Genomic DNA, 25258 nt, shown 5'->3' with positions numbered 1-25258 from the left:
AAGGTAACAGTAGACTCTGCGGTTATCCAGGGAGCAGACTGTCAGAGTGCAGTTATAGATTTTTTACTTTGTTCAGATAAATACCAGATTACTGCTGTGGCTAGAGGAAAAAAAAAATGGGTTACAGGGAAAAAGAATTTGTATATTTCCAAATATTCAACAGGTTAGCTTAAGTCGCAAAGATATTTTAGGAACTCAGTTAAATATCATCTGCACTCTTCCTTCAATTATAAGCTATCTTGTAGGAGAAGCATGTTCTTTCACTAGTAACACTGTCTGGCTGTTCAAAAAGCAAAGAATTTTATAAATGCAAGAACAAGAACTCCAAATAGTATGCAGATTTTAATCTTGCTAGAGAAGTTCATCTGGAACTTCTCATTGGATTTCATTCTTCAAGCATCTGTTGGATACACGTCTCTTTTGGCTTCTGAGAAATCTATTCTTATTCCACCTGGCCTACTGTATTCACAAAGACACTGTAAAAATACACTGCCATATTCATAAGTCTTCTAAATTGCAACTGTTCATTCCATTCAATACTTGCTATTATTAACCTCAATGTAGGTATAGTTATCCAGCCTTTTGAGCCCCTGTAATTTTTATGTTCTTTAAAACATTTTCTCAAGGTCTAATGGGCACTGGTGCACTGTGTTGTCTGAATGAATGGCCTGGGCTTTTAGTTCATACTGATCAATTGTCTTCCTACAGAAATACTTAAGAATTCAAAAACATCATTGCCATTGTAAGATAAAACAACTGCCAGGTCAAACAATGAAATGTGGTACCTTCCTTGTAAATTCAAATCTTGAAGATTCAAAAATCTGTTTAGACATTATTTATGGAATTTGATTCCTGAAACCAGGAAGAGATACTGGAATTCCACAAGCTGATTCCATCAGGCTCCATGACTGGAATAATTCCCCTAGCACTAACAAACATCTCACTATAAGAAAAAAAACACAAACAAAAAGGCTAAGAAATTAAGATCAACTTTTCTGCATCCTCCAATCTTGGAAGAGAAAACAAAAAACATCAAGCACATTCCCTACTGCATCTCAACAGAATATCCATCTGGAATGTCTTACCTTCCAGATGCATCCCCTAGTATTTCAAAGGAACAATGCACAGTTTACTGTCAGGCTAGCCTTTTGAGGAATAAATAATACGGAAGGAAATATACCATGTACCACAGTCAGTTTCAACATGACAACTGTAAAGAGATGAAAAACAGAACCAGATGAATTTGGATAACGAGTAACAGTAAAGATGTATACTACAGAAAATAGAAATCACTTGTCAAAGAGGAAGCCTACCAACATTTTCCCTTTAAACAATAAAAGTTTAATTACACTACTGGGTCAAATCTTCTCACAACTGTCTTTTATATTAAAAAGAAACACAATGTCAATTAAACCAAACAACTACTAGAATGGCTTGGAGAAGTCCACAAAATGTTCTCCCTTGGCTTCAGTAGGATGATAAGGTATCTTCTCACCAGGGAGTTATCCGCAGGCCAAAGAACTTTGCAAACCTGTCAGTGAAGCAAGACACAGTCTTTCTACTAAGCCAGAGCTTTGGATAACTTTGTAACTGCGGTGCTTCCACATGGGAAGACACATCCTAGTCAGTTTCATGAAATGCTGATGTCTTTGAGTAACTTAGTCATCTCCTTAGACCTGTCTTGGCTCCACCGGAGTTGTGAGGCTCTCTCCCACCTGTTGGTACTGAAATAGAGTGGGTAGTTCTGATGCACAGAGAACATTTACATGCTTACTGGGTTCCTACCAATCGATGATCTTCATTGCTATCAACTTCTGTAGATTTTTCTTTTTTTGAAGGTATGATTGAATTTATAAAACATCTCCTCCCAACATCAAGGTACATTATAGTATTGCATACAGGTGTTGATTTTAAATATACAAATTCAGAAGGACATTAAGAAAAAAAATGTTTTCTGTTTGTTTTTTTTGTTGTTGTTTTTTTAAACAAGGCTTCCATTCTCTTCTCGTTTTCCTGTTTTCCACGCTTACATATCATTCCCAAAGACACCAGCACGCAACTTGCAGAATGTACTCATTCCCTATACAAATACTCCTACCCAGCATCTCTATTCCCCTTCAGCTTCGCAAACTTTTTTGCTTAGGAGATGTTGGAATTTTGAAAATCTGGTCAGATACAGGCAAGCCAAGTGGATACAGAAGAATTTACACTGTTTTACTCTATTAGACCAGGAAGACATTTTACATAAACACATGCAGAAATCCAAGAGCAAGATTATTTGAGTCTCTGATTTTCTTCCAGAATTCCCGAGAACTGCTCGGCTCTCCTTTTTTGCCAGTTCTTTACCAGACACAAACAACTATTAAATCCAATTCAAATGACTGCAATCCTCCAAACGCTTGATGTTAGCACAATTACTTAAAGCTTCACATGTGCTATAAACAGTAGCGTTACTTATTAAAGATTTGAGGGTCTTTTCAGAGCACAGAGTCTTAAATACTACCTAAAAAATCTGCTTACACCAGACTACGTAACAAGTAAAATCATTGCATAAAATCCCCATTCAGAAAAAATACAGGGGTCTCAAACCTCTTATATCCTCCCATATGCATACATTGCAACAACTGAAGCAACACACATCATTTCTGTATGCCAGTCTTTCCTCAAGACACGGGGAAGATTTAAGTCCTTATTCCTATTTGTGAACACACAAAGTTCAAAATCTTAGCAAGTGTTTTAACTGAAAAACATACTCCCTCATTTCCAGTGTTCTCAGAAGACAGAATATATATTCATGAAGTTTTACAAAAAGAAAATCACCTAACTTCTGGGAAGAATATAAGCAAAAACCACCTGCACTTTCTTGAACTGATAAATAATTGTTATAAATTTAGAGATGCTGTATTTCAACAAAGCTAGAAATGACAGGCTTTTTTGCTGTGATAACATTTACTACAGAAGTATTTCCATTTGCCACAGCATCACCCTCTATTGCATAAGTAGCTATCTATCTTGTGAGACAAAATTACTTACATTTCTCACCACTGTTATTTTGTCTCATAGGTTTTCCAAAGATCCCTGCTCATTAAATGTTTGTCAAAATGCACTCACACAGCATGCCAGGCAAAGAGGAGATGAGAGGCAGATGCTTCTGCGTGTCAGTGGGCGGGACGGGAAAGAAGCTGGGGAAGCAGCTTTTGCATCCAAACCACTATAGCTATTTTTCTTCTAACCATCTAATAGCAACTCACAGATTCACCTGAAATGCATTAAATCCTCTGAACTTAGGAAATGATGCACTATTGAAGTCACAGCAGGGAAGCCAACTGAGTTTAGCTAACATAAAAGGCTTGCACTAGAACAACTTTTTTATTACAAGGTTAGGGATACTAAACAAAGGTAACATTTTAGTATAGAGAAGATGGACAGTCACAGAAGCAGCAAGGATTTTCTTTCTGAAGAAAAAAATCCTCTCAGTTTTTTCCTCTCCCCACCTCAAAAATAGCAAAACAGATCAACAAGGCCTCTATCTCTTAGACCACTTCTCCGCCATGTTATCTTTCTTGCACTTCCATTTTCTTCAGTTACTCAAGTACATGTCTCTTGGAATAAGTCAGGTGTCTAAGACCTGAAACTCACTTTCATCCCCTAGAGATTCTATCTCAGTAACATTTGGTACTGTAAAACTGAGGCCGCGATAGAGATTACAGGTTAAAGAAATACATCAGTTGTCTTTCTTAAAATTTCTTTCTGTTCTTTAGATTGCTTGCCTTAATATGGGTTTTTCACAGTTTTAACAGCATGCTTTCAGCAAGTAAACTGCAAATTCTGCCAATCAATATTCACATATGCTGACTACATGTATACAAACTAAATATACAGTACATACACAGCTTACCAGTCTTCCAGTATATTAAAACAAAAAGGAAGACAAATTTATGAAGCACGAGACAGAACAGTGTGAGAATGAGTCCTTGTCTAGCTCCATCTAAGCTACTGAAGGTGGCATCAGAGGTGAAATGCATATAGCAAGAATGACTAAATCCATAAATGGCCTCAAATTACTTTTCTATGAATACGAGTGACTACGAATGTATCAAACAGGTTATTATCAAATCACTTCAGTGGCACAGCTTTCTGTCAGACAGAACAAATAAAAACAAGTGTATAAATCACAAGGACGTATGACTTAAGGCCATTATTCCAGAGGACTGTTGAATGGTTTTTGCATCCTCCCTTCTTTTAACTCTTCCACCTTTGATTTAATAATATAGTTATTATTACCTGTGTTTCCTAAAGACTAGAGTCCTCCACAGCTATGAGCAAAAAGGAAAACCCTCTCACTTGTTAAGAGAGAGAATCTGGGCTATGGTTTAAAAGTACATTCAGTAACATCAGGATAAAAGGTGTGCTTTTAAGGAGACCTGCCAGTTTTGTCTAACTGCATAGTGCTGTATTTACTGAGCACCACACTCAGCATTATGGATGGTGGTTGCCAGGCATTACCAAAGACATATGTTTTTTCTGTGCTAATTCTGTACGAATACATCATTAAATTATACCTGTTCTACAGCGAGCACGAAATCCAAATGTATGTAAAGCATAGAAGAAACTGAGCAAGCACAACTACCAGTGGTCACTGTGCATTTGGGGATGCCACAAGGGTATTACTCTCAGATGACACCACCTTTTTCAATGACAATATTCACAGCATTCACTACAGCCTACAGTGTGGAAGCATCCTACAGTCTATCCCAAAATGAAGGCTAGAACTAAGTAAAATTGCCCATTTTCCAAATAGTGCAAATCAGGGTTTTAACTTGGGCTTCAGACAGAACGAGAAATTGATACTTTATACAGCCCAAAGCAGATAACCAGATGATTTAATGAAGCAGTCCACAAATCCCACGCAGGCTGTCACGCCACCTCCACCCTGTAGAAACCACAGGTCTCACTGTAGTCAAGCGTCTCAATCACTAAGAACAATTTTCAGAATACTTTCATATATCAGTAAGTAAAAAGAACAAACAACACACGGTCAACTTCTGGCCTCAAGGCAACCCTTTCCCAGAGACACATAGACCACCTAACCTAAAGTGTGGTTCAGAACCAGACTATCAAAAAAATAAAAGTAAAAACACAGCTCTAAAGTAAATAGTCTGGACTAAAAACCAGATGCAAACCCAACAGTTAAGACTGCCAGTGAGAAGATGGAAGAGAAACAAGAACATGTTGCTCTAATCTAAAAACCACAAGCTTGTAATACAAGAATTTGAACACTGTTTACTGAAACTAGAACATTCTTCCTCCTGAACGCTAAGCCACTATTCTCTTAATGATGGGGAAGAATGAAATGTTTAAAATCTTCAGTCCCAAATTTCTGCTTCATAATTATGGTACTTTTCAGCAGTTGCTGACTCAAGCAAATAGCTTAGCAAAGCTGAGCAGTGATTAAGAGATTTCATTTACAACACAATTTCACATTTGTACAGGAAGAAATGTGCTTCTTATGACATGAAAATTCTTAATACTGAAAAGACACATGCAGCTATAATGCCACATAAGTCTTTCATTTGCTCTGTGAAGTAAGCCATCCCGTCTTCTAAGTAAGTAAATACACATTTTAACAAAGAAAATTATTCAAGGCAAAACTTCAGAGGTAACAAATACCACTGAGAGCCAAAGAAAACTTGGAGCTTTTTAGGATCGTGCATTCAAGTCAAGAAGAGTTGTGACAATACATTCCAGGATGAATGGAATTAGTCTCAATGGTTCTGCAACATGCTAATAAAATTTCTTATGTTGTACTTACAGTAATGAGACCTATGTCAATTTACACTTTATTTCGGGTTACTAGTTTTGCTAAGTAATATTCCATGTTTATCTGCACCTCAAAGGGACTTTTTCCTAATAGATCCAGAGTATCCACAAGTTCTTAGAATCATAGAATCACCAAGGTTGGAAAAGACCTAAAAGATCATCCAGTCCAACTGTTCACCTGTTACCAATAGCTCCCACTAACCCATGTCCCTCAACACAACATCCAATCATTCCTTGAACTCCCCAAGGGTCAGTAACTCCACCACCTCCCTGGGCAGTCCATTCCAGTGCCTGACCACCCTTTCTGAAAAGTAATATTTCCTAATGTCCCTAAATAAACATGGGACAGACAGTCAAGAGATGTCTGTGACTTAATGAGGTTCTTATTTAACTTCTTCCTCCTGTTTGTTATTTAACAATGGCAATAAACTCTGCACAAACTATGCCACAGAGAATCCTTCCCTTATTGGAATATTTAGTATTAAGAAATAACTGTTTAAAGAACACAGAACTTCAGTCTACTCATCAGCTGCAGATTTAGGAAGGGTAAAAAATGGTACAGGTATGATAGTATCCTGGCCATGCAGCAATGCTTAGAGGGATTAATTAGATGTTCTGTCCACATCCCACTTTACATACACAAAAAGTTATCTTAGATATGTTTCTATGCTTAATGAAGCCCTCAATGAAGCCATCCCTAGAGTTGAGATTCTTGTCTGCACCACGAAGCTATTCCTGAGCACTGGTATTACAGCAAAAAATCACATATCTATAACTTGTGCCTTGCCTGTAAAAAGAAAATTAATTAATTATATAAATAAAAACCAAAGATTCTTAAAATCAGAACAGTAACTCCAGTATTAACACCAACTATCGGCCATGATAAGAATATCTTGAATGAAACAATTCTAAACGAAAGCCAAACATTTAGCACCACTTGACAAATAGTAGTATGTCAAGATATAAACAACCATTGTTTCATGGAAAGAAAAGAGGATACAAAGTAAATGGACAGACTTCAGTTTGGCATGCTGTGATTTCATTCCCATCTTAGCGACGCATCAGAACAGGTTCTGTAGCACTAACATAATAAAGGAATACTACAATATTATATACCAGGAGACACCAATATACTTTCAACACTAGCATTTTCACAGCTGAAATTCCTATTTTTCTTAAATCACCACTGCAAATCTTTTTTATTCTATATCACCATGGAAAAGCTTTGCTGTGTCCATTACAACAGTATCTAAAGGCACACGAGTCCACAGAATCGGGATGTGCTAGATACAAAGCCATAATTTGTGTAAATTTGTCCATTACATGCCCTGCTGAATTCCATTTTCTCTGTTTAGAGTGTTTCGTGGCTCTTTAGCCACAGCTAATGGGAAAGACTTCTGCAAAAAGATTCATCAGAAAGACTTATCTGCTACGTTCACACTTATCTGCAGTGTCCAGCGCTACTGATGTAGATCAAAACTGGAGTCTCTACTGAGATTTCCATGCAATCTAGACGCATCACTGTCTTCCTACCAATGTTCCACCACAGTGAAAGCCAGTACAAATGGATGGAGAGGCAAGCAGATAGTGCAATACTGACAGATCCTCATCTACATCTGAGGTTAGTACCTCACTCACCCCATTATGAGCAGCACTGATTTCAGTGAGATGGCTCTTAGGAAAAGTGAGAATGGTGAAGATTTTTGCTTCAGCTCATTAATGGTCTGGCTTGAATCCTCATGAACTTAACAGGAACAGCCTCCCTGAGTAGGGCCTTAAAAAACTAGGGACATGAATTTCATAAAGATGGGAATAGAGACCAGCTAAGAGCAATGGGCACAGGTTCCATGTCATCCCACCATTCAGCCCAGATTAGCATGACTGGTTACTAGTGGGAATTTACATACAGTAGGTTAACACAGTCAACTCAGTGTTCCAGGCAGCAACAAAAGCATCGAAGTTGGTTGTTGGGTTGATATTTCACAGAAGTATCTACCTGAAAACATACAGAGTTATCACCTCAATTATTTGTCTAGCAGTAGTGAGCATTTCAGAATAGGCCTGAGATAACCTAAACAATTTGAAAATGATGCCTCACTGCAAAGACTGAAGTCAACAACACAAATAGCTCCTGAAAAACGCTACTCACTCCTAATAATCTTATCTCTGGACTGATAAAATATGAGTGCTCAATCCCCTAAAATGTAACCAAAAATTCAAAATATTAAGTCCTAAAAATGATAGCTGTACCTAACTTAGAACAGACCAAATAGAACAAGTTCCTAAAGATCAAAAAAGCTGCAACAGAAATGCAGATACACATAGTGAATAAAGGCAAAGACAAGAAAACACCAGGGAAGCTGGATTTCTTGCAATCCGCGATGAATGACTCAGTTCCTGCCATGTTAGATTCACTTCACCTCCATAAATTACAATCACAAAGCAGGTGCAGTGGGATCTGACTCCATTCTCCTGGAGGTTTCTCTCTGTTGGCGTTACATACTGCTGTAAAATTTTATTTTAGCACTTACAAGTTAAAAATATATATAAAAAAAAAGTACTTAAAACAAATAATTAAAACACCTCTTCAATTAAAGAGCTACGTAATCTGACAGTTATGTTGCAGAGAATTCTTTCAACTGGCCCGTGTTGCTGCAACCAATGGATCACAACACGAGACTACAACTACAAGAATACAAACTACTAAAGAATAAACCAGCTTTAGTCAAATGACAAATTAACCAAGACGAAAAGTATAACTCTAAAAAAAAAAGAAAGAAAAAAAAAGCACAAGCTATCAGCTTTCAAACACTTTAGCACACTCTTCAGTATTTTGTAAGCTCTTTTGGGCAAGAAACAGTTTCACGCTTTGGAATTTCTACCATCTCCGCTCAGTTGACTGGCAATGTGAAGACTGACTGTTGATTGACGTAACTTGGCTAGCAAAAGCTGCCATTGTAGTTACAGCTATACTGGCAGAAACAGTGCTTTTATCTGAATTGCTCCCATCGATTGTGGGCTTTTATTTTTTTAATATGTGGGTGCTGTTTTTTTTAGGTATGAATAAATACAAGGAGAATAAATACAAGGAATTAAAGATCTGGGTGCAGTTGCACAGCTGTGATCTTGTGGGCATCATGGAGACATGGTAGGAGGGTTTGCTTTATTTGACTGCTGCAATGGAAAGGCACAGGCTTTTAGCAAGGACACGCTACAAAGACAAGGAGATGGGAGTCAACATCCTGTATGTCAGCGAGCAGCTAAAATGCATGGAGCTTTGTCTGAGGATTCATGATGAGTCAACCAAGGGTTTACGGGCAAGGATCAAAGAGCAGACCAGTACAAGTGACATTGTAGTGAGTACCTGCTATGGGCTATCTGACCAGGAATCACAAGTAGACCTTCAGAGATCCCTTCCAATCCTCAGCCTCTCAGTGGTTCTCTAAAAACACTGCTGTGTCAGAAAAGTTCTGGCCACGCACCAGTGCTTAGGCTGGTAGAAAGGAACAGTATATTTCACCAAGTAACCTTCATGTACACAGAGTTGGTGTATCTGTGCTTCACCCAGAACAAAGGGAGCCCAAACCTCTAGGTGTGTTCATAATATTAATAAATAACTGCTTTCTGTACTACATTCATAATTCCACTACTTCACCCAAAAAAGTCAAGATGCCTTTCCAAATCATATTACCCCCATACAGAGCCTTAATATATATATATATATATATATACACATATATATATATACATATATATATGAAACTCTGGATGAAAAGGAAACAGAGAAAAAAAAAATAGAAAACATCAACTTTCACCAACATATCAACCTACAATGCAGAACAAAACTGAAGAACAAAATGCAACAAAACAGAAAATATACCGCACAATTAATTACTTCAGAGAACTCTTGATACTAACTACAGGTCTAGAAATCTTTATTACTGAGATAGAACACATTTTTCAATCTGACAGTGGGATACATACCTTACAATCATGGAAATAACCTTCTGCTGAGACAGATGCTGTGCCTGCCCCTGCTTATCAGTGCTCAAAAACAACCTAAAACCAATATAAAACTTCACCAATAGAAGTGCTGCATTTTTACCCAGTTAGCATCTATCAATAAATCAGTGCAGATTTTGGTCTCCTTAACGTTCACTTATGATGACTTCTGCTACATTTGCAGGCTCAATGGTCTGTGGCGGCTTCACTCTCCAAGTTTCTTAGCACCACCCATCCATAGATAAAACTCTATATACTTAAAGAACATTAATCTACAAGCTTTGAAGACCAAGATATATCTGTTTACTCCTACAAGCATTCTCCCATTTCCTTCTCACTTAAACATGCTATTTTCTGCTTAGAAGAAGAAAAACATTCCTGTCTCCCCTTGGTCACAGCACTGCTTCTAAATCAACAGAGAGCATCTGTAACCTCTACTAGGACGAGCTTCATTTATCCAGTTAAATAACTTACAAATATTTGTAATTTGATTGCAAGATGTACATATGCATATAAACATTAAAAAAAAATACATTATATGCTGAGTATCAGAGACCTTGCTTTATCATCTAAGCCACAACTATATTAAGCAATAATTTTTTGCTAAAGACACAGGTGTTTTCACATGCTCAAAGCACAGGACAGTGACTCAGGAAAACAGTGCTCTGCTCTTTGCTTTTTGACTTACCACCTGGGGAACTCTGCTCAAATCACTTCACCTGCTGAGCATCAATTTAAGTTTCTACACTGTCCTCTGCCTCATCCTAAACTGCACTGTAAAGTATTCAAGAAACCCATGAATTTATTTCCACTTCATGACTAAGACTGAAAAATTGGCAAAGTTATATGGCATAGGAAAACTTCTGTCATCACCTTCCATTTCTCACATACCAGTGGCACAATATTACTACTTTGTTCATCCTCATGAGGAAAAAACAAAATGTTAGGAACCTCCTTCTTCTCAGCCCATTGGCCAACTGCACATAGTTACGTTGTTATTGTAACATAAATCAGGACCTCAGCTTCCTGAACATTATTTCCCATCTTTCCCCTATATGATGCAAATTCATGTACCTAAGATGACACACACAAGCACTGGCATGACAGCAGTGAACACTGGCAGTATAAAGAAGCTGAGATTCTACAATCAACTGACCCAGCAGGGCAGGCAAAAGCTGCAAGGCTCTGGATAGCTGCAGCAGTGATGTAAATTGCCAGATGGATAACCATGTCACAAGGAAGTAACAGTATGTGGTTCCCCACCTTATAAACCAGGTGCAAGGTGAACTGATTTTGGCCACACAGGAGTCATTCCTAATGGAAAGCTTTTATATGAGAAGGAGGTGCTACAGTGATGTAGGACCTACACTGCTAATTTAAACAATGGGTGTGAAAGACCCAAGAAGTTTGCTGGAAGCTACTGTTTTAACCTACCAGCCCTACAGATGCACTAAGCTCATAGTAAGAACAGAAGAAAGGGAAAACTGACCACAGCATTCATAATGAAATGCAGTAACTTAACCTGCTGTAGGTGTACTTTCCTTTTCACATCCAAGATCTGAAAGCAACCATGGAATCATGCGAACCTATCCTAGGCCACAGCACAAACACTGCTTCTTTCTTCAAGTTTTAACCACAAGATAATTGCTGGATGCCCAGTTTAAGACAGCTGTATCTGAAATGCCCTCCATTCACATACCTGATTTTTGCTTGCCAAAGTAACGGTTCAGACTGCACTACAGTGGTCTGAAACTTGTCACGGGATAAACACCATCAAGTACAAAGCTCTCCCTTTCTTGTCTCTCACCAGGCGACTTGCTTTAGCCCCTTCTGGGTCCCAAATTGTGATGGACTCAGTATCAGCACCAATTTTATTTTTCTATCTCTCCTTTCTCTATTTGCAGCATCCTGTGTTTTGACAAGATACATCTTAATGAAGACAGGCATGCTTCTACCACTTCTTTAAACTGATCATTTTGTTGCTTTCTGAAAGCAGTCAGTCAGTATGGGAGAACACTGCAATTTTCCAGACAACTACAAGTGCTTATGGCATCATCATCTACAGATTTCCACTACTTGGAAATCATGGAAGGTGAACAGATTTCTCATAAATGCAGTTGATGTTTAAAAGTTCAGGAAGACCGAGGATAAGGACATAAATCGTAAAATAATACGATTCAATAATGTTCCAATAATAACAACAGGAAAAAATCCACCTTTGCAGGAGTCCCATCCATCAGTGTTCCAGCTCTCTACTTCAATAGAGCAGCATCTTGTTGCATCACACTCATTAATGAAGAATCCAAAACACAATTTTACCCTTTTAAAGATGTAGAAATCAACTTTATCTTAATTCTCAAGCTTGGTAGCCAATATTTCATCCTAGAAGACTTGTCCTAAATGAATGATATCCTCCCTGCATTTAAATCTGAGTCACATTCTAAAACCAGTCTTGGGACTGAAAGAAATACAAGACGACAGAAACAATTTAACTTCTGCTTGCAGGGATAACGTCAGCTCATTTTCTACAAGAAATGAGAAGCCTAAGACTCCCTTCTGTTTAAAAGCAAATGAAAGCTACAATACTTAAAAGCAACATGATCTAAAGAACATATTTGAGGTTTTTAGTAATACTAGGATGATTGGTTTTAATTTCCTATTTCTACCCAATGGCATTCATCCTTCCAGTACCTCGGCCTGAGAAAACACTGAATTAAACAAATTCATAAACTGAAGTTCAGTAATTTCTGAACACAGAATTCCATTTGCAGTATCGATCATCAGTAGCATTAGCTGAAGTCAAAATGGAAAATCGCCTCCAAAGAAATTCATTACTGAGGTTACTGATGTTACTGAGGTTTAGAGGCACACCACTAAGTCAGAGAGAAAACTGAAAACTAGGCAGGAGGAGCAGATTTGAAAAGCCTGAACATCAGCTGGAAACTTCACCTCATCCAAACAGTTCACAATTCTTCTCACTCCACCCATTCACCACCCAGTAGTACTTTTTATTGTAGGATGAGAAGTATTTATTTCTCCAAGTAGACATATTAATTCCCAAGCCCCTAAACAGGTACAAAAGTCTATCTAGAAATTTCAAGTAAACTCAGAGTTTCCTTTTTTAATTAAAAACAAAACACAAACTCTGGGAGAATTGTAGAGTTGTGGCACCTATCTCCTTACAGCACTGGTCAAGAGATGGGAAGTACAATGACAGAGAACTCCTTTTAACAGTCACCTACTCTTTTTTATTACTGTTTTCAAGCTTATCTATCTTACATCGAAGTTGGCAAGACAGACTGCACCCTTCCTGAGCTACCTCAGATCTTCAGCTTCCGCCAGGCTACGTGATTAGGTCTGGATTTTTCCTGTTGCACTGAATAGAAATTGCTGGGGCTCCTCTCACCAATATAAAGTGCGGCTTCTACCCAGTTAACTCCACTGCTGTGGAAATAGCATCTATATTCTAGAAAGAAAAAGTTATTTGGAAATTACTTTAAGTAGAGTTAGATCAGACACGGTCAGGTCTGCAAATTAAAACAGGTAAAGGAACTATTCTACACTGTTTGCTTCTAATTCTGACACAGATGGCACTTACACAAGGATTCCAGACTTGGCAGTTTTGCTTCAAAGTCATTGCCAAAGCCAGGATAATCCTTTCCATCAAATTTCTCTTTGATTTCTGAGCCACCAAGTTCCCTGTAAAATATAGTTTGCTAACTGCTACTCTCCTTTCACAACCATGCACTGAACAAGCTTTGACAAGAGACATGATAGACTTCCAAATGCTAAGCCAAGTCATGCCAAAAGGAGTCCCTATGAAGTACAATGCTCATTTCTTAACCTTTATCCCCAGGTAGAACTGGGGAGGGAAACAAGGAGCACCAAAAGGAAGATAAAAAAAATGGCAATCAAATGGAAAAAGCAAAAAAGGTAGAATAAAATTACTTTCCCTGATTGTAGTTCTGACTCTCCAGCTCATAAATTACACCAAGTGTGGAATAATGAAAAAAAGTGACTGATTTTTAAAGCTAGCATTCACTACAAAAAGAAAGATGGGTTCTAACCAGATAATTTACCAGGGGCAAAAAATACCGCATGTGTTTCTGTATGCAGGCACAAAACTCGTGTTCAGAAAATTCTTTAGCCATGGAATCAGGCAAATAAACAACATGAGCAACTCTGTGGAGATAAACTCATACATGACCAACTGTGAATCTGCATTGGCCACTACATCCCCATCTCAAGCACTTTGTGCTACTGCTGTTAACACACATGGGCCAAAGGAGAAAGCAGATATGACAAATCTCATATCCCTACAATGGCTAATTTTTAATTAATTCTAACGCAGTTAATGAAAGGTCTTTAATCAAAGCCAGCAATGGCTCATTAACAGGGACCTTCACACAAACCCAGGTGCCTGGACACAACAAAATAAAAAGGCAAAGGTCCATATGCTATTCTGGTTCCAGACAAGTAACTCCCATCAACAGAGTTCACATGTGGGTTGAGACCAGCGTAGACAACTAAGATTTTGCAGTCAGGTGTAATATGATTGAAAGCACAGCAATGACAGCAGACTGCAGCAAGTGAGGATTTGCTCAAGGGTAACAACCCATGGGCAAAGAAATAAAGGAAAGAAGCTGCTTACCCTTGGAAGGCCTCAGGTAAGCAGGGATCTCCAATGAGATACTCTTGTCTCCACTGCCGCCCTTAAGTGATGTGTGGGAAGAAGCAGATCCTGGCCTCACTCATTCTAGTCACTCAGGTGCACTGCATGCAACTGAGCTCCCCTGGGCTGGCCCTGCCTTCCCATGAGGTGCTTGATCACTGTTTCAGGCCATGACTTAGCATTTCCACTACACCAGCTTGTAGATTTTACCCATTATTAGCCTTCAGTTAAAAATCATCTCGCAAAACAGCTTGGATTTTTGTCAGTTTTGTGCGTGTTTAGGATTACTCTTTGCAAGGCAGACACACACACACACAAAATCAGAGTATGGGAGTGTAGCTGGGAGTGTAGCACATCCCATTAAGGGTCTACTGACAATCATTTAGTCCATTTAAAACTAAGTAAATGAACGAACGCTTCAGCAAGAAATAGTCAAACAGATGGTACTTTGGAGTTTTGTTTCTTTAAAATCATATTTAAGAACACTTACATTTAGCAATAGTGGTATACATAAGTGCCGAGTTTAGCAAGTTTGTAACGTAATTCATTCAGGAGAAATATTGCTTTTGCTAATATTAAGTCCTACACTCTGAAATTTCAGCAGATCAAGACTGTGACAGAAGTCAGTGTTGTCAAAAGACACACAATCGTTCACAACCGCTGCGCACTTCAGCTTTTTGAGGGACTGCGCTTTGGAATTAAAGCAGACTGAATAGCTGGCACAGAGAATCCAACATATCCGTGAGTAATAGTGTTTTGAGTGCTCCTTTAAAGAAAAACTCAGTGCAATTTTCTCCAGACCCGAAAGGAAACCCTTACATTTTCACAACATTTGAATGTCAAAGAAAAGTTTAAATTAATATACCTAATACTAAGAAATGAATAATAGATGAAACACGAAGAACCTACCGATCCGGTTATCCATCAGAGACTCTGCTGATCCTGCAGCTTCTACATGACTTGCAGCCTTGCTGATCAGGGGCTGTTACAGGACACCTAAGCAATAAGAATTTCACATTTCAAACTTGTAATACTTATCAGCAACTTGCAGTTTTCAAGAAGCCCAAGGAGACCTGTTCCACCTTGGTCATCTCTCTATTTAAAACAACAAAACAAAAACCACAACAGAGGGAGGAAGCTTGCGGAGGGGGGTTGCTTATTTTGTTCTTATAAGTAAACCTGACTCTGATAACTTATCTTTGCTTGCAGCAGGGAGCACAGAACAAAGCGAGATGATTTTGTTACAGTATTCTCCCCGCTCTGAACTCATCCCCTGCATTTATGTATATGATTTTGCCTTTAAGCTTACAGCCTAAAGATGAAGCAATAGAAGGCAAGGAAAGAAGTCTTCACTTCATAGGTGTTATTACATTAGTCTGTGCATTTTCACCAATGAATGGGAACAAAACCCACACTAACTAGTCCCCCTAGCGTACCTTTGCAGCAGGAGTCTAAAGAATATGTAGCAAATCACTACCCTGCCTTTTTATGTGAAGTCAAAAGCTTGCTTTTTTTTTTTTTTTTTTTTATTTGCTAGAAAGACAGCCACTTACAGAACTGCAGGGAAACCAGGCAACCTTTCAATTCATTTTCCTCGCTTCTCTGCTGCTTCTGAGCAAGTAAAATTATATTATACAAAGAAATTTACTCTGCATCCAGAAGATTTCACTAAATAAAACCTGCTGACCTGTTGGCTATTACCAAGTCTGGTTTTAACGCAGCACTCTGTTCAGCCTGGTGCTTTCTCTTCCTTCTATCGGTAAAGCTGCATTTTAAATAAACTACAGGACTTCAGATACATCAGTTTTTCTATCCTGGTGCCTGTACCTCCCAGAACACATAAGTGACGATCGGTGCCGTGAAAACGTTCCTGTGATAATTTAAGAGTGCAACAAAAGTGCTGTGCAGATAGGCTGTATGTACACTAAGAGGTTTATATCTAGTAACCACAGCCCAGATGCCTCCCCAGGCTAATTTCTTCTTAAGGCACACTGGGGAAAAAGTCTGCTCTATCTGTTCTCAAGCAATAACCCCGCGTTCCAAGTTGAACAAAGCAGAGGACGCTGCGTTCAGGTATGAACGCGAATCAAGACCGCTCGCCTGACGCTCTACAAAGAACCCGCTCGCTTTCTAAAAAACAAAACGGAGCACACAGCCTCTCCAAAAAGTGTTACATAAGGCGCTGCCAAACTTCAAGTCACCTCCAACCCCGGCGAGCGGGGCTTAACGATCCGAACGTTCGGATACGAGGTGACAGAGCAGCCCGCCCGGCCGACAGCTAACGGGGTTGGGGAACCCTCAGCGTCCCGGAAAAACTCCGGAGCGACGGGCAGGTGCCTCTCGCAGCCGGGACTCCCTCCCAGCGCAGCTCCCGGTTTTCCGCTTCTCGGCAGCCCGCAGAGGGACACTGACTGATCGATCGCCCCTCGCCCTCCCCTGGCCCCAGCGCCGACACGGCCTCATACTCACCTCCCCCGGGCGGCGTCGGGACGCTCCGCGCCCCTTCCCCGTGCTTCTTCCCCCTCTTCCTCCTCCGCTCCCGGCGCGCAGCTCCAGCTCCGGTCCCGCAGCCGGGAGGTGCCGGCCGGCGGTCCCCGCTCTCCGCGGGTTGCGCGGGGAGGAGGAGGGCAGCGGGGAGCTCCTCGCTTCTCCCGGGATGCGCCGCCTCGGGCTGCCTCCTCCTCCCCCTCCTCTCTTCACGGCCTCCCCACTGTCCGGAGGTGCCGCCCGGCCGTCCCGCTTGCCGTCCCCCGCCCCTCTCCCCGCACAGGCCCTGCCGGCGGCCGGCAGTACCCGGGGGCGGCGGGGTATTCCGGCCCGGCCTCCTCTCCTCTTCTCTCCCCGGGGCCTGCTGCACGATCTCCGCGGGGAGACGAGGCCCTGCCCGGCCTGAGCAGACCCGGGAAGGTCACCGGCAGCGTGCAGCCGGGAGCGGAGCGGCTCCCCCCGGCCCCGCTCCTAAAGCCGCCGGCCCAGCCTCAGCCTCAGCGGCCGCTGGGTGCCGCGCTCCGCCCGGGCTCGCTCCGTGCCGCTGCCCGGTGCCGCCTCCAGCTCGGAGTGCCAGGCTGCCCCCTTCCCTTTCTTCCTTCCTTCCTTCCTTCCTTCCTTGCCTCCCGCCCCTTCCCCGCTGCCAGCCTTCCCCCACCCGGTGCCAGGCTGCCCCCTGCGGGTCTCGCCGCCCACCGCCGGCAGTACTCCAGTGCCGGCAGAGGGGTCCTCGCCGCAGCCGCCGCTCTGCCCCGGGCTCAGCGGCAGCTGCAGTGACTGTGTGTCTGTGTCATGTCTGTGCATGGGCGGGAGGAGGCGCGGCGCCGAGGAGGAGCCAGCCCACTGACACACCGCCCAGCGACAGGCAACGAGCGCCCAACCAGCGACAACCGCGCACCGCCCGCCTTCACCGAGCGGCGCCCCCGGGCCGCTGTACCTGGACCGAGCCGGGCCGGGAGGGGCAGAGAGGGGGGAGCCGGCCCCGCACGGGGCCGCACCTCAACGGTAAGTGGGGGGAACGCGGCCGCGGGAGGTGCCCTGCCCGTGAGCATCGAGCTGCCTTTAACTCTATTCGGCGTTTTTATTCTTTTTTCTAATTCTCTCCGTGGGATAAACCGTGTGTACGTTGCTGAGGGAGGTGTCTGAAGCTCTATGGGAAGCACAAGCAGGACAGAAATTCCGGGAGGAAGCCGGTGTGAACGTAGTTCGGAAGACGTTCATCCCTTCCTAGGATGGAAGAGGAAGGAAAGTAGGCACGTGCTTTGGGTACCAATGTAAGTAATCAGAAGCAGGAATAACAGGGATGCTGTTCAGTGTTTATTGCTTTCTTTCCAGCATTCCAGGAAGAGTTCTTTTAGAAAAGAATGTTCTGTTACAGGTACCACAGGTGCTAATTTCTCCTGTTCCATCAACTGTTTAAATGCTATAATCGATCCTGAACTTATGTTTTGCAGTACACTCTACCACAATACTGTGAACTCAGGAGCAGATTATTCATGGGAAGATAGCGTTTGCCAGACTCGATTAAGGCTTTGGTCCATCAACCGCAGTGCTCTGCCGCCAGCCGTGCCCACTGCCCGATGCTTCAGTCAGGAGTGGTATCAGATGAACTGCAGTAAATCATGAAGTTGAACGTGTCAGTGATATCACATAAGTGTTGAAGACTACAAATTGACCTATTATGACAACTGGGAGAGCACTTAGGAAATAAAAAAAAATCTAAAAAAAAAAAAGAATTCATAAAATGGTTTGAGTTGAGAAGAATCTTGAAAGGCCATCTGGTTCCCATCCCCTGTAGTGAGCAGGGACACCTACAGCTAGATCACGGTGCTCAGAGCCCCTCTGGCCTGACTTTGAATGTCTCCAGGGACACAGCATCTGCCACCTCTGGGTAATCTGTTTCAGTACCTCACTACCCTTACTGAAAAAAAACCCCGTTATATTTCATCTAAATCTCTCCTCTTTTAGTTTGAAACCGTTTGCCCTTGTTCTATCAGTTCAGAACTGAAATCATTCAATTCTCTGGAGAAGCTATGGTAACATATACAGGTTTGTCTCCATAGTTTTCATGAGCAAATCAAAGTCAGAAATGAGCTATACTGCAGTGAGTTACTCTGTCCATTCGCTTAAGTGATGCAAAAGGGTCACCTATAATGTAATAACATGTCTTTATCTTTTCTTGCAATTGTGAAGGTTTCAGCTGCTTTGGTGGCAGTCATGATGAAAGAATTGCTGGGGATGTATGGAGGAGGATCCAAGACTGTATGTATGCTTTCATTATTAAGAAAGCCATGTTGAGTGGATTCATATGTTTTTAGTATCGTGCCGTGTCCTAAAGATTTGTGAATTGTCAGAGTCTGATCCTATATTACATTGAACAATTTCTGCAGATTCTTAATGTTCCTGTCTTCTGTTAGAGCAGGGAAATCTCAGCACCCACAAAGATTCTTAGGCTTTCAGAGCAGCATGGATTGATTGGATTAGCTAATGTGTGACCATACATGGCAAATGATGGAACTTCATACTGCAGCAAAGTATCTTGACTTGAAATTGCGCAAGCACCTATCAAGTTGCTGTCCTACACAAAATACACAAAATGGAGAACAGCTGTTCGAACCCATGGCAGCATTAGACAGACTCTGGCTGAGAGTGATTACCACTGGGTTAGAAAAACTCATGGGAGGGAGGAGCAACCACCTGTGAAGAGAAAGGTTTGTTTTAAAATGGTATTTATAAGTGAGTAGTCTTTTAAAATTCATCATAAAAAACACAAAACACTTTGTTTGACTTTGTACTTGAAGACCTGAAGGAGCAGTCGCTTTGGGCGTGGGGTGAACAGCTGATGTGGAAGGGTCCTTAGCCCAGGATAGCTAAAAACAAATAAACAAAAGCTGCAAACATTTACACTTCCAATTTCATTTAGCCAGAAAGAAGCCTTCCCCAGCAGCTACACAGGTTCTGGAGCAGGAGGTCTCCTTATGTTTTTACAAACAGTAAAACCTGCAGTAATGTAGAGTAAATGGTTTGTAAGCATGAACATATAGAAGGTTGTAAACCTCAAAGCTTTAACAGTCATTTTAATGAAAAATATATAAATCAGACTTTTTTTTTTTTTTAACATAGGAACATGTCTCCACTACATTAAATTATACAGCTATAAAATTATCACACAAGCATTTGAGCTTGTTCTTTCTTACTGGAACAATAGGTAAAGGCATAAGAGTGCACGTATTCAGACAGGTTATAGCACTTTCACAGTAGCAAAGCATCACTGAGTACAGTAGAACTAAGTCTGTTTGTAAGACGTTGAAAATTTACAAGTTAGCTGAGTGTTGGTGAGGACAAAATTATTTCCAGTGTAGCCATTTGATGTGAAAGAAAGGAGGGGTCTGAGGTCCATAAATATTCAAGCTAAGAGCGTACATGGAGTTCGTCTCCTGTTGAGACCAATGAAGTCTTTTTTACATTCTTACAGTTGCTTCATTGTTCTAGATGAAGTCAACCAGTATGAGCTCTTTTGAGAAAAAAGACAGTGCTTTGTTCATCAAGTGACATACAAATGCTTTATTGCTTTACTAGTGCATTACTTGCTAGCTTCAATTGTAGCTAAAATGTTTTTGAAAGCTACTAAGGTGTCTGTGCCCAAATTCCTCCACAGACACTCCTGTGATTTATGAACATTTTAAATACATGGTAAGACTGGTGCTGCTGTGTCACACTCAAGATTTTGGACGTGCATGGACAAAATAAAGTTTTCTATGAGCTGCTTTTGTGTGGAGTTAGTGAAACAGCTGGAAGTTAACCGTTCTGGATATTGTCACAGGGAACCAGAGGCTGACTGGACTGTGTTAACTGATGTGCTGAAACACAGAAGGTTGCGACTCTTTGTTCATAAATCATCACTCTTGACTTCTAGATGTGAAACTGCACAACTGTTGATGATATCAGAGTACAAAGAGCAAGCCTAGAAGTCTGGAGCAAGTCCCAGACTGTGAGGTTTGTCTTATCTGCCGCTACAGTGAACACAGGGCTGCTGAAGGACTGACTGCCTGACATCACTTGTAGTAGGAAAGGTGTTTTAGACAGGAGATGACTGAGGTATAATCTTCACTGGAAAAATAAATGTCTAGTTCTTGTGTGTAAAATGGAAAGTCCATTACATAAGAAGCTCTCCCTTATGGACTCTAAATTAAAGTTTAATTGAGGATTTCCTGTGCATTTAACAACAAAACACAACAAACAATTAAACAAACAAAAAAAAAAAAAAAAAAAAAAACACCAAAAAAGACAGCCTGAACAAAATCTAGAGCCCTTGTGGCTGTAACAACTAGGGGAAGAATCACCCTGATAAAATTCATGCCTTTAAGTGAATAGAAAACATCATGAAAACCTAAAAAATCTAGAATTCAAAGAAAAATAAATTATTAAAGAGAAATGTTTGTCTTTTATGCCAAAGTCAATTTCTGATAATAAACTGAATGTTCTGTGATAAATTATGTTGAATTTCATGCACATTTCTCCTGGAATTAGTTGTGATTCTGACCCAAAAAGGAAAAGGTAAACATTTCTCCTTGCATCTTAACTAAGTGTACAATGCTGCAGTCTAAGATAAGGTGAAGGAGAGGGCTATTTTCCTCTACTTGTTTACTTTGTACTGCAGAGAACTGTTTACAGATTTTCTGTTTTATTGTTGCTGTCAGTTACTAATTTTCCTTTGTTATGACTTAGTTAAATGGAGAATAGTTGGTTTTTTTTTTTGTTTTTTTTTTTTTTTGTTTGCTTTTAATCTGTTTTGTTTTTAAAGGAAGGAATAATGCTTTTTAAAACCATAGCAAATAGTGGTAAGAAGTAGAAGAGTCAGTAATTTTATGAAGTTAATCTAATTCGACAGTATTTTTTTTAAGTTGAGATCTACCAGGATGGTTAGATCAGTTCTGCATTGCTACTTATTGATGACTATTTTGCTAGTCTGTCACATACAATTCACAATAAGATTTTGGTTTTTAACTCCATAAAGTTAACACTAATATCTCCAGAGGCCTCAGTAGCGTGTAAGTATATCCTATAAAATGAGCAATAATTGCTGTGTTTGAAGTGATGTGCTTTTGGTTCGTGTTTTTTTGTTTTTGTTTTGTTTTGTTTCTGATGTAGTCTTCACACTATTCTACTCACAATGAAGTTCTGGATAATGTACAATAGCATGATTTGTCTTTGTTAACATGTATCCTTCCATTTACTGAAATTTATAGCAAAGAAAAGCGACACCAGACAAAGTTTTAAGTATCTTTAAATTTGCTTAGCTAGGAAGATGAAATTGACCCAAATACTCTTACAGCCTAAATCAAGGTACGTTGAAGTAAGTAAAGCAAATGCAGTGATTCCTCTGGTATTCAGTCTAGACTGCCCTTTGTGTCCCAATCTGTGTTATGGGAAAATGTGTCTACACATCTATACATACGCTTTTGTGAAGCTTCTCTTTAGTAATTATTTCTATTTGGTTCACCACAGTCCCAAACAACTAATGGATATATTGTTTATCTCTTGTTATACAGTCAGTTTTCTTTTGTTACGTCTCCATTTATTCCCCTGCCGTATGAATGCTAAATGAGATTATGACAAGCCTCAACTAAGTTGTAAACCTATATAATTAATATCTGCTATCCTTTCTAGGAGAATTCGAGTGCACAATGTGTTGCTCCTTCACTCTTTGCCTTATACATTTAGATTTTAATTCATCTAAGGAAACCTTTTACTTCTCAGGTAAAAATGAGGATCAAAACACAATCTTTTGTTTCCATTAGAAGCACTTAATGGTCTTCTCGTTTTTGGAAGGTCTAATTGTTTTCAGAATAGCTTCATTAACTTCTGAAAGTGTTACCAAGACAGGCGTCCCCAGAGCCAGGATGCTAATTAGAAGGAAAACTGGCCTCAGAGTAGTTGAAGAATTGTGTCTTCTTTAAAAGAGCAAGAAGGCTCATTCAATCATTGACAGAATGTTTCTGCCAAGAAGTAGAAATAACTGCCAGTTATACAAACTCAGAGAATACCTGTGACAAATGACTTATTCCCACAGTCAAACGACTTCTTCAGACAACCAACAACACGAAGCTCTCTGACGATTAAGTGAATAGTGCTAAGATGTCCATCAAGTTCAGTGCAGTCCAAATAATGTCATTCATGGCCAACTTCATCTGTCAGCTCCAGTATTCCTAATTCAATGGGTTAAGCGAGTTTGGAGGGTGCTTTGATTGCTTTTTTAGATGTCAGAGCAGCAGTAGTAGCACATTTGGTTTTCATCATGTTCACACTGACTTTATGTAGAAGCTCTTGTATGTCCAACCAAAAAAAAGCCAACCAACAAACCTATGCAGAACTGAAGAATAAGTGCAGATATAAAATGTAAACAAAATTGAAATAGATGAATGATAACAGTATACATCCCAAAATCTATATAAAAATACCTGCATTAAAAATAAGTGTTGTAGGGAAATAAATTACTCCAAATTTAAGTAAAAATCATTACCAAATGTGAGTGAAATAAGAATACAAAAATAAGTGACCAAAATTATCAGTCAGATACTAGAAGTTCTGTATTAATGTGTATCTCAGATGTGTGCTGTTAATAAACTAAAACATCATTTGGCCAGGACTGAGGTGTGACAGTGAGCTGCACTGAGCTCTCTGTGGCTGAGACTGTTGATTCTCAAGGAAGTTTCTATTTTTTTGCTGTCATTTGAAAAGTTATGAACTATGATCTGGACTTGCTACACTGGCAAAAGAGTAGGGAAAGTCACCTTATCTCAATAGTAAAACTGTCAGTAGCAAAAGGATGATTCTGTTTCTCCAGTAGTTACAGGGAAGCTGATACTGAGGTCAAACAGCAAGGTAAGACCAATACTAGTGCCAATGAACATGTCAACATTAAACACCATTTTTTCAGAGAATTACTTTAACACTTCAATATTCTGTGATTCAGATGGTATCTGGACACAGTAGAGGTTTTTTCATTGATTCTTAGAAAAGCTGTTAGACATACTGACTAGGCTGGACCCAGAAAAAGGACAGTCCTTCAAAGTCTGAAGGTGACAATGAAGGAACTCAGCAACAGATACAAAAAATCCCAACCAATTCAATAGGCGTTATACACTCTCTGTGTGTACTTGCTCCTGAGCTTGGCAACCACACAAGTGCTAGCACTGCTACTTACTCTAAGATTGCAGTCCGTATCAGATTGCGTGCTGAGGAAAAGAATAAGCTTTCACCATCATGGATAGCATCAGAATTCACAACTCCTTCAGTAACTAAAAAATAAAGACCAGATAAAGCCAAGTTTCCAATGAAATCAGCATGCATTTAAGTCAGTTAAATAAATTTAATCTACAGAGAGAAAAAATAAATATCACTTCTCTAGCACACAAGATCACAGCAATGCAATTAGAAATGTTACTGGCATGGTACCCTTTCCCCATGTTGACAGTATTTCCAAGTGTGCTGCCTTATTGTTTCTGTGCTAGACTGATATTAAAGCAACTACAATGAAAGGGAATGACTTGAAATTTTTCCAATACTAGGCTTGATGCCCATGGCATTTTGAAACTTTCTACCCACCTTCTTCCAGTCAGCGTAACCAAAGGCAAAATAGATGCAGCCAAGACAAGTGTTCATTAGTAGGATGTTCTGTATTTTCCTACCTTCTCCATGATAAAGGTGCAAAACATGGAGGCTTTATGATGAACGCATTGTTAGTTCTACTGTGGCAATCAGTAAGTTGTACTACAGGAGAATGACACGTTTTTATCAGCTAGCTCACTGAAAGGAAGGACTGGTTGCAAGTGATATTTGTACAGGGCAATCTTTTGAGAGGTAGATGGCTGAGAGACAAGGTTGTCAGTAGCTGGACCCTCAAAGGTAGTTTTATACTAAGAAAACACCTGAGAATCCTGCTAGGGAACAATACCACCAGTGTGTGGGCATAAATAGATGGATTTTACTTATGTAAGCCCTTTAAAATCCCTGTGTGATTAATAGAAACTTGATAAAGGGGACAGCTGCATTCCTAAAGAATCTGCACCCATTACGTGAACTCATCCCTCTTGTTCTTTCTAAGTTAAGAAAGCTCATTCTCTCCTGAATTGTTACCAGTTTTTTTGTGTACTGTTCTCAGAGAGCAAGTGATTTTTAAAAAAATCTTTTTTACCCAGCACTATAGGAACAAAACAGTTTTTCTGAACTGGTTGCCCCTCTGTATTTGAGCCTCGTTGGGAATGGTTACTGGAA

At 40.2% G+C, this 25258-nt stretch overlaps 2 protein-coding genes across 3 annotated transcripts in view; one reads left to right on the top strand and one right to left on the bottom strand.

The window, feature by feature from the left end:
• The window catches only part of LARGE1 (LARGE xylosyl- and glucuronyltransferase 1), a 312296-nt gene extending 295197 nt beyond the window's left edge, over window positions 1-17099 (bottom strand). For both annotated transcript variants that reach the window (XM_072326861.1, XM_072326860.1), the window contains exons 1-2: window positions 16964-17099; window positions 15404-15490 (exon numbers count right to left, since the gene is read on the bottom strand). The gene's annotated coding sequence lies outside the window, so the exon portion shown is untranslated. The remainder of the gene's footprint in view (window positions 1-15403; window positions 15491-16963) is intronic.
• LOC140249476 (uncharacterized) lies at window positions 16452-21255 on the top strand. The gene is made up of 4 exons (XM_072331201.1): window positions 16452-16567; window positions 16941-17986; window positions 18120-18255; window positions 18436-21255. The coding sequence occupies exons 1-3, from the start codon at window positions 16452-16454 to the stop codon at window positions 18125-18127; spliced, it is 1170 nt and encodes a 389-aa protein (XP_072187302.1). The 3' UTR covers window positions 18128-18255; window positions 18436-21255.
• The last annotated feature ends 4003 nt before the right edge of the window (window positions 21256-25258 follow it).

Source organism: Excalfactoria chinensis, chromosome 1 (genome assembly GCF_039878825.1).
Source record: "Excalfactoria chinensis isolate bCotChi1 chromosome 1, bCotChi1.hap2, whole genome shotgun sequence".
Taxonomy (NCBI): Eukaryota; Metazoa; Chordata; class Aves; order Galliformes; family Phasianidae; genus Excalfactoria; species Excalfactoria chinensis.
The sequence above is the reverse complement of the archived record's forward strand: the minus strand, read 5'-3'. Positions and strand labels throughout refer to the sequence as shown.